General features: G+C 38.8%; 1 protein-coding gene across 1 annotated transcript in view; it reads right to left on the reverse strand.

Annotated features, from left to right (window-relative positions):
• Positions 1 to 238: 238 nt before the first annotated feature.
• LOC124158001 (golgin-84) overlaps positions 239 to 13,496 on the reverse strand; it is a 32,470-nt gene continuing 19,212 nt past the window's right edge. The window contains exons 8-12 of the mRNA XM_046533141.1: positions 12,387 to 12,555; positions 10,885 to 11,151; positions 4,304 to 4,382; positions 2,845 to 3,005; positions 239 to 913 (exon numbers count right to left, since the gene is read on the reverse strand). Coding sequence (XP_046389097.1) covers positions 854 to 913; positions 2,845 to 3,005; positions 4,304 to 4,382; positions 10,885 to 11,151; positions 12,387 to 12,555 — 736 coding nt within the window. The 3' untranslated portion in view covers positions 239 to 853. The remainder of the gene's footprint in view (positions 914 to 2,844; positions 3,006 to 4,303; positions 4,383 to 10,884; positions 11,152 to 12,386; positions 12,556 to 13,496) is intronic.

Here is a 13,496-nt window from a genome sequence, read left to right on the forward strand (position 1 = left end):
CATGTTCAAATCTCAGCCAACCCAAATTATTTTTTCTTGGCAAATTTCACAATTGGTGAATGGAGCTTAGCACCACTGCATGTGTCTGCATACAAAGTTACTTCTTCCTGAAGTGTTTAGGGCAAATAATACAACAACAAAAAATACAGATTCCAGTGTTTAAAATTTTCATAAAACTTCTTGGTAATAAAATGGAAAATAAACAATCAATATGCATTACACAATAAAAACAAAAACAGAATAAATGATGGAGATATATGTAGAGGTAAAGCAAACATATCACACATTTTTACAAAGATTTGATGATAAATAATATAAATATATACATATGGGTAATTTACATCCACGATTATCAGTAAATACATTTGAGAATAAATTTTTCTGCGAGGCTTCATAATACAACCCGCAGCTACTTAACAAAATGCTAACAAAATATACAGCTTATTTAAGCCAATTTATAGATCATTAAGGTACAAAATTTCAACCCAATGTTCACAGTTTACTTGATGGAATTAGTGCATCACTACCACATCACAATAACATCGGTCTTCTCCCTCATTTCACAGCTTTCTATCCTTCTTTTGGAATCAAGGGATTGCATCATGCCAGTCAAACTTGATTGGTCATGTGCTAATCAAAATTTAGAGAACAAATGGATATAAGGAATCAACATGATCACAGATCAACATTGTGTAAATTAAACACAGGAGCCGAGGTACCTTCAGCTGAATTCAAGGGTCATCATAGTTATCATCACAACCAGAGACGGCTCACGAACGTAGAACACTCGGGACTTGAGTGAGATCAACTTCATTGGGCCATCTTCATATCTTTCCATAGGCACTCTCTCAGCTTAATGCACGTCTGGAGTATACGTCAACAGGACTATCACAACCCACAGATGGAGGATTACCTGTAATTGATATAGGCCCCATGCTTATCAACACAAAATAATAAATGAAGATTGCATATAAAGCAATTGTAAAGAGTCCAATGCATCATTGATCCAAATACTTAAATGATTTGAAATGAGTCAGAACAGCCACTGCATCAGCATTACTTCTAAAATGTCCACAAAAGTTAAGATTGGAATGACATGGAATGAAAAGGACCCTTTCAATTCCCGTAAGGTAATTTGAGTAAGATTTAATTAAGCACACAAATCGATTTTATTGATCTTATTCAAAAGAAAAAGTTTCCTCTTTCCAATGGTAAAATAAAATTAGTACCTCAACGCATTTGTTTTCAAGAAACTAACCAAAACAAAGAGACCAATTTACTACGGTTTCATATGATTTAATCTTCTCTCTCAGCACTTTTTTGAAAAATCAAAATTATCTAACGCATAGTACTCGTTAAAAAAAAAACTAGCCATCAACAGTTCTTGGCTATCTCACTTAAAAAAGAAAAATTATAACTTTCTGTATTAGCACCGAGGTATTATTAAATGAAGAGTGGTGAAAAGCTGGATTCGGCATAATGGAGGAAAACTCACGATGAAGACTGACCACAGACTGCTAGCACACATCTTTAGTAATCTATAAGCATTTATAATCTGTAAGCATTTGTAATCTATAAGCATTTACTCTTCAGTATTCCTAAATAAATTACCTACGCGCCATTTGCAAGCAAGAATTTCCATGCAAGATCTTGCAGCAGAAAGTGCTTTTAAGAGAATAATGGCCCGGAAAGAGGCAATGCCAGTCACCTAGAAATGTTCCTGCACTCAATAATGAATACGTGGTTTACTCTGTGCCAAAACTTTTATGGAATAAACATTAGGCTCAAAGTGATTCCACAAAAAATTCTATGCTATAAAGTTCCCTGAGATTTCCACGAGAATTCCTATGTTTTCCTGAGCCCTATCCACTCTGAAACATAAATTTCTGCAGAAATATTGCTTATGGTGTGGACTTTACTGACCAAAGGTTGTGACTTGTCACAATATTTTAATGCTGAGAGTTACCTCTTGAGATAATGGAAACTAATCTACACCAGCAAAATTCTTCAATTAGCCGAGGTTAAATAAACTGTCATTACATTCTATAGAACTTCAGCTCAAAAATTAGCACATGGGAAAAAAACAGCACAGGCATTACCACATTATCCTGATCTTTACAAATAATGGAATGGCAGACACTCCTTCCCACCTTATCCCAAAGATTGCTCCCTTAAATGTTCTCAACATGAAGGTGAAATAGCCCATATAAAAGATGCCGTGACCCAGAATTGAAGTCCCGTGCACAAAGAATACTGATAATTAATTTAAAGTTCAAATCATGCGGAAAATGAATACAAAGAAGCAAATATCCTAAGAAATTCTTTATCAGGAAAGATACAGGAAGAAGATCCAATTTATGGAATTTAAATTTCTCAGAAAATTAGAATAAATTTCTAATAAAATTTATGCAGAACTCTGCATCACTTTGAGTAGGCCGCAAGAATTCATCTCAGATGGTAACTTGTGGTATTTTCCACCAGATGCAGCATGTTTCACAAACACATTTTTCCAAGAAATTTGCCAGTTAATCCAGAAGACCAAAATTTCACCAGTGTTCCTGGTTTTCCTCGTCAGAGGACACCCTACATGACTTATCTACCATGGAACCTAATTTTTTAAATATCTAACTGCACCTTTAATTTTCCAGGAATTTAACCCAGCAATTCAAAAAAATCAATTTATCAAAAATGAGTTATAAAGAGTGACTTCTTTATTTTAGTTTATTCAAATAATCTCCTTATCAGGGAAATACATAGCTTTAGTTACCTTTTCCACCAGTGCAACCAGAAACTTAACTAGGGGAGGGAGAAGTTATTAGCTGATTGAGGGGTATTGATACATACTGTATATGATAGTAGCAAGGTCCTTGCCAGCGGATACCTCCTCAGAAATATGCCAACACGGACACCAACTGAATCCAGGCTGGAATACGCACGCTTCACCTTACGCGCAACAGCAGTGTCAAAAGGGGATTCCAATAGGAAAGCTGGGATCCTTGCCTTCACTAGAAAGACAAGACAAAACACCCATTTGGACCAAATCATGATCTTAAGCTCCTCACCACTTATTAAACATCCTAAGTTGAAAGATAAGAGTCAAAAGCTGTGATGAAACATGAGTAAAAGAGTGATAGCCAGATCAAGAAGGAAATAATTTACCAGTTACACGATTTAATTTCTCAATGCTTCCTAGGCATTTGTGTAAAGACCAAAATATTCCCAGGCTCCATATTATTTCCTTCTTACAGAACATATTTTGAAGAAAAAAAAACTTAAGTCGTTTCCATAAACAAGTGCTACCAGTCATCATATTCAGAAATAACTTTCAAAGTCAAGAATTAGCAGTCAGAGAAGAGTCTACACTCAAAAGACTCAATGAGTACAGCTAACAACATCACCATACACCACGTCTATAACAAGAGTTGTTAAATGAATTGCAATTTTAAGAAAGTCTGCTAGTTAGGTGTGGATTGTGAGTGGAAATGTGGCAGGAATTTTTAAAATACCCACATCAGTCGCCTGCAGGCCTTTGATTGAATTGCTTCTAGTGCAAACTCTTGTTTTAGGGAAGTGTCGGAATTTTAAGATGCTACATTTCAAAGACCAGTGTTAGACAATAAAGATTTTTGCTCCTTTATGCCGAGAACGTTGCCTATTTCAGTGAAACTTTTAGAGGTGATACCATGTCCCAAAAAAATGCCTTACCACAGAGACAGAATGTTCCAGGAGGGCAGAGGGGACGCTCACAATGTCAACTTCAACGTCGATGTCCCATTAACATGTGGGGAAAGTAAGGGACGTGAACTGTGATTGATCCCCAAGTGTTAAAATTTAAGCAGATGAGTATAATATCCCTAAAAGTACTGCATATATCATTGTTACATAAGATTTGCAGGATGTAGAAGATCTGCATTAAAATGGTCCCTAAGGCACTACCACAGTCAGCAGACAACTGATGATGATCTTACATGATCTTTTAGAGCAGAGTGGAAGTGATGGGATTATTTCGTATGTGATTTGGGCGTCTTCTTGTTTCTGAGGAACTGGAAGACAGAGCCACTATTTTGGGACCAGAAGATATCAAAGAATCAAATAAATGGGGCTCAGAGAAGGTCCCCACGGAAACTTTCAGCGGTGCCTTTGGCAACTGGGAAATGCACTGCTGCCAGCGTTCCAGCTCAGAAGAAAGCCACTTTGAAGACTTTCACATTACAAGTCACTTTCACATTACTCGGGAATTAATCTTTTTTCCTGGAATTATTTACCTTACTTTTGGGACAGACCTTGTATGACCTCTACTCACCATCATCTGTGTCATTTTGTCCAGGTAATGAGCTGCTTGAACCTTGACCAAGATGAGCCACTGCATCTCTATACAGGTGCTGAAAAGTAGGAAAACAATAGGATAATTCGATTTTAACTAATCGATCATATCTCATAAATAAGAACACCCAGAGGAATATTACATTCATGTATTAATGAAGGGCATCAATGACTTGACAACCACCAATTATTGCATTGTAGTGCATTGCCTCAATGGTTGAATATTTAATTTTGTTTAAACATTTATTCTAGTCATAGAAAGAAACTTGAAACCAAATAATATTTTACAGTAAAAACACACGCTCGACTGAATATCAAAAATCAGTGAGGCAGAGTTAGGGTGACAAAAATAAGGTGAAATCCAAATCGACAAAGAAAATAACTCCTTTCCTTTAACTCCTGCTCAACCACCCCTTGCACCGACAAATGGCCAGGCATGTATATTTACCCATGTGCTAGCCACTGCCATAAATCTCTACTTGCGTGCTCAATCCCCACTTCTCAGTGGCTCATCCACTTACATATCCACATGGTATTACTGTAGACTCGCATTATTACGAAGTTTAAGGGGACCGAAAAACCGGAGGTTCGTAATAACGAAGTTCCTATGAACGTTTCTTTTAGGAATCATCGAAAGAAAAAAAAACATACACTGTCAAAATTTCTTGTCCCTTCAATCTCCAGCACATATAATCTTCAAAGTCAAGTCATAATATATGCAATCAAACTATGAGCAAGTCCTCGATATACGAAGAAGATGTGTTCCGAGACAATGCTCGTAAGTTGCTAAACCTATACAAGGTATCGAGGAGAGTGGTTATCCTGCATAATGCAACAGTGCATCACAATCGTGCGTTAGCTCACGACTGTGACAAGCTGATCTAGCTTGCAATGTAGCCGGAGCCAAAAAATAATTGCCATCCGCGGAAAGAAAGAATTGGCGAAACACTGAACAGTTCCTGACTTCACACCATATTAAATGAAAATTTGTTCAGATTATGCCCTAAGGGCCCCCACGCACTGGCAACTTTTACAAAGCAACTATTTAGTTGCTTTGTGGATGTTCAAATGAAACACACGAAATTGACTGAGGCCCCGCGCACGGGCAACTTTTTAGTTGCCGCAACTGCCGTGTGTTCCATAGGGACTTCCTCAAAGCAACTAAATAGTTGCTTTGTAAAAGTTGCCAGTGCGCGGGGGCCCTAAGTGTGAGTTCCTTCCTCTATGCCACGCCGTGTCGCATTGGCAAACTCTAAAGGCGCCAAATTTGAAATTTCTGGCATGCTTTAATTTTTGGCACGTTTGTATCTATGAAAGTTCGTATATCCAATGTGCATTGGAAGAGGATATACTGATTGTAATTTAAAAGCGTTAATGAGTGGGTCACCATAATTTCACAGGAATGAAGCTTATTACAGTAAACTCTTGATTTTACAAAGCAGGATTTTACGAAGTTTTCGATTATACGAAGTGATATTGCGGTCCCGGTGAAAAGCCTATGCTAATTACATGGCGCTATTCGATTATACGAAGTTTCGATTATACGAAATTTTTTGAATTTACGAACCTCGGCTCGGTCCCTAGGAGCAAATGGCATTCGTTTATACGAACTACGGCGAAAAATTTGTCAACAAAACTAGTTACGCCGGCGTAAGCAGCTAAAAAATCAGCGCTTCCAACTGTGGTCCATCAAAAGTGCGAAATCGTAAATGATAATGCAACTTTGGAGAGAAATGGGTCGCCAAAAACCTCACTGTGGGAATTTAGGGGGAGTAGGAGTTCAGTTAAAATATCGCGGCTGACATTATGCCCCTATTTAAGTGCCTGTTCGTAAACATAGCATCGACAATAATTCGTAGTTTAACATGTCAGGAAGGTCGCGCGGAGTATTTCGTACACCCCTAATTAACCCTTTGCACTGCTGTGAACGTACTTCGAAGACTACTTGACTACTTTTCGCCGAAGCACTTCGAAGGGTCCCTAATCCGGGACCCTTTCCTCGACGAGCTCACCCTCGCTGGCCCCTGAAACTGGGCTATTTTTTAATGCATTACCTGACGCAACCCTGGGTTTCAAAGGGCAAAGGTGCCATGGGGGGAAAAAGAGTAAAGTGCGTGTTACTGTGGGGCTGTGCGTCAACCAAACGGGCACGGACAAAATAAGCCCGTTGTCATTGGGAAATTTGAAAGGCCACGGTGCTTAAAACATGTAAAATTGGAAGCCCTCCCCATTTTTTACCATGCAAATAAAAACAGCTGGATGACCCGAGAAATTTTCCAGCAAACGGTTATACGTCTACAGAGAAAAATTGCTGGAGAGAACAGCAAAATTGTTTTAATAATGGATAATGCCACCGTTCATAAATACGTGGAAGATCTAAAATTGGCTAATGTTCGAGTCCTCTTTTTACCCCCGAACTCGACTAGCAAGTCCCAGCCCTTGGACCAAGGCATTATCCAGGATTTTAAAGTCCTATACCGGAAGAAGCTTGAGCGGTATTACTTGCGATGGATCGGTATGTATACATTCATCTATTTTGCTCATGTGCGTTTGGATATCGATTTAGATATTTTTATTCATGATTATCATTCTTTCAAATCTATTTGCTACTTTTATAAATGGGAACAGAAATTAATAACATCCCGAAATGGACGTTGATACATGCAATCCGCGCCATAATATCTTTTCGTGTATATATTGGCCTTTGTGAATGAACAACTTAAATATCTTAAGTACTGGGCTCTATTTACCGCCAATTTATATTTCAGGCTTCTCGTAATGAAGACGCACTTCCAAGTCTAACCATGAACTTTCTTCTCACGCGCTTCCCCGTTCTCCCATGCTGGGGTTCTGTCTTTCCAAAGCCGTCCCTTCCCTCCTGCCGCCTTTGGCTGATCTTGCTGACACCCACCTTACGCATCCCAAACCCCTCCTTCCCCAGCATTTCCCATTCACTCCCTCCCTAAGGAGACTGTGCTTGTGTGCGTCGCAAAAAAATACGGCCCCCAAAAGTAGACTGAGGCAGAGCTGAAGGCCATTTCCCCACCCTTCTTTGTCCTGCCCCCTTCACCAGTGCTTGTACTGACCACACTTCTTCCCTCAGGCAATCCCCATCCCACTCTTATTCACCCCACCCACTGGGAACGTTCCCCGATTGTGGAGAAGGGCATGGTTCATCTTTACCTGCAACGGGGGGAAGTTATTAACCGGAGAGAGGCGGAAGAAGTATCTTCCACTATCGGGAAAATGGTGCCGCGCTTATAATTGTCTCTCTTCTTCTCAGCTGACTTTTCAATTGAAATTAATTTCTTTGCTCTTTCCACACTATATTTATTTACGATTATGGCGCGACTATTTTTTAGTGCTAAAACTAAGAAAATCTTTTCTCTATGTCAATGATCCTTTGCCTAACTTTCAATACGGCGGAGAAAGGAACACGAAAACTAAATGAGGTGACGGTACAGGTTTTTGCGTGTCATTTTTTGGGAATTCACGCTAGCGAACCAATACTTAACCACGTTGAGAAATGATAAAACGTCTCTTGTAGGAAAACAATCAATGTGGATAATAACGTTTCTATCTGTATTTCTCCGATACTGTAAGATGTTTCTCCTGTCGTTTTCCGGTTGGAACCTTGCTCCTGTCGGCATAAAGGGAGAGAAACATACTATATGAACAGGTCACCTCAAACCCGGTAAGAAGAATACAGTCCTGATGAAGAATTAAGTATTTTATGGCAACGTCTGCGAAGATGATGGAACACAGTAGTCGGACGGAGAACTCAAACAGAACTTACTTCAAATATTCGCCAGAAGATAATCACATCCTACGTTATTTATGATCGTAATTGAATCTCAGTGAAAATAGAGCACATTCTGCTGAAAATACGAAGTAACTCGAAATATTAACTTACGAAGGTTATTTTGGAAACGGGCTAAGACCCTTGTTTTTCTTTTTTTCTCGTCACTGAGCGATAGAGGGCGACATAAATGGCGGTTAGGCCGGCTGCCGCTAAAATTCCGTGGGTGTCAGAAACAAATATCTATCTTTTGCATACTTAATAGTAGCTATTGGCTCCTAACCACAAATTTATTACTGTTAATTCTTATAATAAACATTGCAATTCATTATTTGATTACGTTTTCTAAACTGGTCGGGAATTTCTTTAGCGATCGTTGATGTTGAAGTATGAACAAGAAATGGGAATTTTATGGTGGTATAATTATTTAACGATTTTTCACATCATAAATCGATAGCAAAAAGCCTTTTCTATGAATTATACCGAAAATAACCACCGAAAACATTTAAATAAGACCACTAAAGACAAAAAACGGCGGAAGAAACAAAAGCGAACATTTTTTTCGTGACTTATGAAAAAGGTTTGAATTTACGAAACTCGATTTTACGATGTGCCAATTTTCCGGTCCCACTGACTTCGTAAAATCAAGAGTTTACTGTATATGATGATGCGTGCACATTGAAGAATCTCCTACTGAAGAAAGAACCACCATTGATGCTGTTGGGCACAGTACAAGAAGAGAACTTACACATACATCAATGATGGTAACATAGCATACCTAAATGCCGTTGCTTTTTCACGGCACTTCGTAATAAGGTTAATTTTGTAACTGCCGGGGCCAGGACTGAGGTTCGCCATTTCGTAATAACGTTTCTTTTACTATAGATTGGATAGGCCTTTTCGTCTGGACCAATGATTTGCTTCGTAATAACGAGAACTTAGTAATACCATTGTTCGTATAAACGAGAGTCTACTGAAAATCTTTCTTTCTTGAAAGACACAACTGGCACCCCCCCCCCCCTTCTTTTCACAATTACCCCTTCCCTAGACCTATGTGGCCACAACCCATCGCCATGAGTTATCAACTTTTCTATCATCTTCTATGTGCTCAAGCAGTCTAACTCTAAGTGAATAAATATTAACCATGGGACACATTTGGAATCCAACCAATCAGAAAATTAAAAAAAAAATACTCTAAACATATAATTTTTTATACATCTAAAGGCAAATAATTTGAGATAGTGATAAGAAGTTTCACTAGTTAGTCAACTCATTCCAACAGCCCTCTTCATGGCACTCAGACCAATGGGTCCAAAGGGGGTTTCCAAGGGTCTACCTACCAATGTCATTTCTGCCTACTCTCCCCCTTAAAAGGATATGGCTTATTACTTATTTTATCCCTATTTATAATAATATATCTCACACAGAATGGAAGATACAAATGCCATTACTGATGGGTTAAGGCTGTTTGAAAGGTGTGAACTCTGATGCAGCATCAATGGGGAATATGCACGATTTTTGAAGTGATGTTTGAGCACTTTTAATAAGCATTTAACAACGTTCGTGGAGTACTACAAGAGTTTTGGCTCATATATTAGGACTCAAGAGAACACTAGCTATTCGATGAGACTTACTAGCTCGATGAACAAATTTAATGCATGTCCCCATTGTTGCAGTACAGCACATACAAGGAAATATTTGAGCAGGGGATTTTGTCCTACTACAGCCACACATTTGGGCATATACTCGGGATGGACGATTCCGGGATTTTTTTCGGACCCAGATCAGGATAGGATCCTTGATTTTCGGAGCCGGATCTTCGGATATTTTCAGATCCTATTGAATTTTGCTTTAAACTAATAAATTATTCAAGTTTCTTCTGGGTAAATACAATCCAAGGAATGCTATTTAGATTTACAAACACGTCTAATTATTTTTACTGATTAAAAATCGTTTTTATAAGCTTTCAAATTATTTTTTAATAAAGATATCTTTACACGCTCAGGATGTAAACTGTTACACTTGCGTTTGGAAATGAAAATAGGTTTCAATCTTTGGATAAACCCTTGACTTTTTTTTGATATTTCTCACATAAGTTTCCCCAGAATTTTATCACTTTCTCATCGCATACTGACTAGTGTTTCACCAGCAAATGTTTCAGTTGGGGTGAGGTGGATTTTCCACTTCCTCCTAGTTTCACCTCACAGTCAATGCACATGATGTCACTGTCCCTTTATGTCAATAAAAATGTTTACCTTACTTAAAAAACCAATTGAGTAGGCCAAGCATCGCAGTGCAATGGGGCATGCAAAGGTAAAATCGAAAATCCTTCCACTCCCTCAGATGGGACGCTGCATTCACTGAATTACAAATTTAAAATTTCGGATCCAGATCCGATGTCTTCAGCAAATTTGGATCCGAAGTATCCGATCCGATCATCCCTAGCATATACCCAGCACAAATGTCACTTTTAAACATAACTGTCGGAATACCACTTTAGTATTCCCATTTCTTCTTGAATATGCTACAAAGGCATGGACACCATTTGAGTTGAATGAAAAGGATGGGAAGTACAAGGTGAAAATTCAATCACTTGCATTAAATAATTGAATCCTGATGCAATTATCACCACGCATTAGCATGTACAAAGTTAAAATAGAATCAAGATTAATGAAGAAAATTTCACAAATGAACAAGCCCCAGCCTGTTTACACAAAAGTCACCCATTTAGAGGTTAGAGAGAAATAATTTGAAAGACTCACATCAGTCTTCTCCAGCTGCAGGCGGAGGGCATTCCTCTCGGCTGTAAGGGATTCCACTCGTATCTGCTTCTCAACAAGAGTAGACGTCAGGGCCGCAATGCGCTCGCTGACGCTGTCGTCCACCGCATCACGCACCATCGAGGCCCGGCCACCCCCCTGCCAATCGCTGCCCCGCCCCTTGCGCTCCTCCTCTTTGCTCAACTTCTGACGCAGCTCCATCTCCCCCTGATGCAGCCTCTCCATTTCAGCTCGAACGCCCCTCAGCTCCTGATGACGGAGGACCAGAGTGAGACGGGAACCAAAAACATGGCAACGTTTTACGTACTATGACTCAATTACCACATCCATGAATAAAACTCAAGCAATAAATGAAAAAAATAAATCAAAACCTGAAAATTATAAAAATTTATAAAAATATGTTCTCCACACCCAGGGTCACAATATTTACATGTTAATTACGGATGGCGAGAATTCTCACCACTTTTTTCTAGAGCATAGTTTGCCCAAATATATTAAATCTCAGCATCTCCACCCACTTACATCATTCCTCTACATTTGAATACCCTGGTACACAGCATGTTAAAGAAAAAATTAGCAATACATTATCGCAACAGAGCACTTAGCATGAGATTACACTACCACTACATAAATGAAAAATTTAGCACTGAGCCTGGAGAAATTAGTGTGAGGTTTGGTTGTTTAGAATTAAATGGAAAATTGGTTAAGACATTACGGAATGTACTGTGCTGTAATAATTTTTTTCATGCACTTTGCATATCTGTGTTTTGTTATTTCTAACCAAATTTTGTGGAAGAACTCGCTTTGGAATGAAAAATAATGTTAGTATACAATGAAATTGAGAAGTAAATTCATCCAGAAAAGACATTGATGAAGCTAAGAAACAATTCCATTCAATGTTTATTTATTAATTAATGCTTATTTATAGTTAATTGCTATTTTTCTGATAAAACAGATATCAAGAGGGAAATCTGTCGATCTGTTAACAGCAGATAATATTACACGAGGGATCAGAACTTGGGTGCCCTCGAGATTTTCGAGGGCGCCCAAGTTCTGACCCATTCATAAGGTTGATGAGGAAAACAACATGATATCAACAGGAATCACTAACAAGCACACAAATAATACCACATTTGTCCAAGTCCCTCAATCATCATTATACCCTAAGAAATGTCACAGAATCTACAGGCTGGTACTCCACATAATCAATTGATGACCCCAATAAGAGTTGGGCAGTTTTTTTGTTATTTAGTTCGATTTATCTCACCTGCTCACCCTGTTCATATTAAATAAAAGGAAACCATTGCACATCAGGCCCAAGCATTTTTATTTCATAAATGCAAGTTGTCAAGTTTCAAAAAAGACTCCCCACATCATTAAACAGATTCGTCACCAAGGAAAAAAGCATCTCTTCGTTTAGAAGATCGAATAAAATCACCACCTATCCACTGACCAAACAGCCCACATTACATGCATGTACATACCTGCAGCATAGCCTTCTCCTGCTCCTCGGCAGCCTCCCTGCGACCCCTTTCCATCAGCAAATCATCCTCCATCCGCTCGCGCTCCCCTTCCCACTCCCTGCGGGCCTCTTCTGCCATGCCGCGCAAGCGGGCAACTTCTTCGCGAAGCTTCACAGCCTCCTCCTCCCACCTGACACAATACAAAAAAACACAAATCACACAATGCACCCACAAATACAAACAGTCCCAAAGGGAGAAAAGGTTCATAGTTTTCTCAAGTAAGGTTTCATTTATTCCAGCTAGAAAACCTGCCTTGCCATCTTTCATAGTTTTAAGAGTTGGTGAGAGCAGGAGCCTTAGTCATGGGGTGTCACAGATAAAATCACACTCTCAGCACCAAGTTTTTTCAACCCTTCCTAGCGGGGACCCCCATTATCTCGGACTCCGAGGGTAGTTGGGCTTCCTCCTTTCCACATTTATTACCCTACCAGTGGGATTGGTACTCGGTCAATCATGCTTTGTTTATGTGAATTAGCTAAATGGATAATTGTTGCTTGAATGTAATTTGTGGACTTGGAATTGAATTCATCGTTTTATTTTGAGAATTGTCCAATTTTGAATGAAGCTCTACCGTCAATATTAATGCATTTAATGCAGCAACAATTTCCATGTTGATGTTTATACTGAAATCGATATATAAGTTAATATTTATCGTAGAATTTCGTTTAAAATTTGTAAATGCTGCTCAAAAGTCAAATAATTCAATTCTCACTCTGTATTTTTTGAGAAAGGAACAAATATTTATTTCGCAAAATGACTGGATAAACAATGAGGAACTTGCATGGGTCGTAGATTGCTCTAAAAACTATTTTGAATAAGTCAAATGGATACATTAGCTCGCAAAAATACCTTCAGTTTCTCCATTCAACATCAAAAGAAATTAAAAAATTGCATTTAAAATCGAGAAAAATTTCTCTGAGCCGACCACTGCGCGAAGACACCCGAGCGTTGCCGAGGCCAGTCGTGACGTCATAGGTGCCTAAACAACCGTAGGGAGTAGGGAAATACGCTGAGCGCATGGTGTAAAATTTGTTTTGAGGGAGTATTTAGCCGCTCATCGTCACTTTATTT

The sequence above is a fragment of the Ischnura elegans genome, chromosome 4, assembly GCF_921293095.1.
Source record: "Ischnura elegans chromosome 4, ioIscEleg1.1, whole genome shotgun sequence".
In the NCBI taxonomy this organism is placed as follows: Eukaryota; Metazoa; Arthropoda; class Insecta; order Odonata; family Coenagrionidae; genus Ischnura; species Ischnura elegans.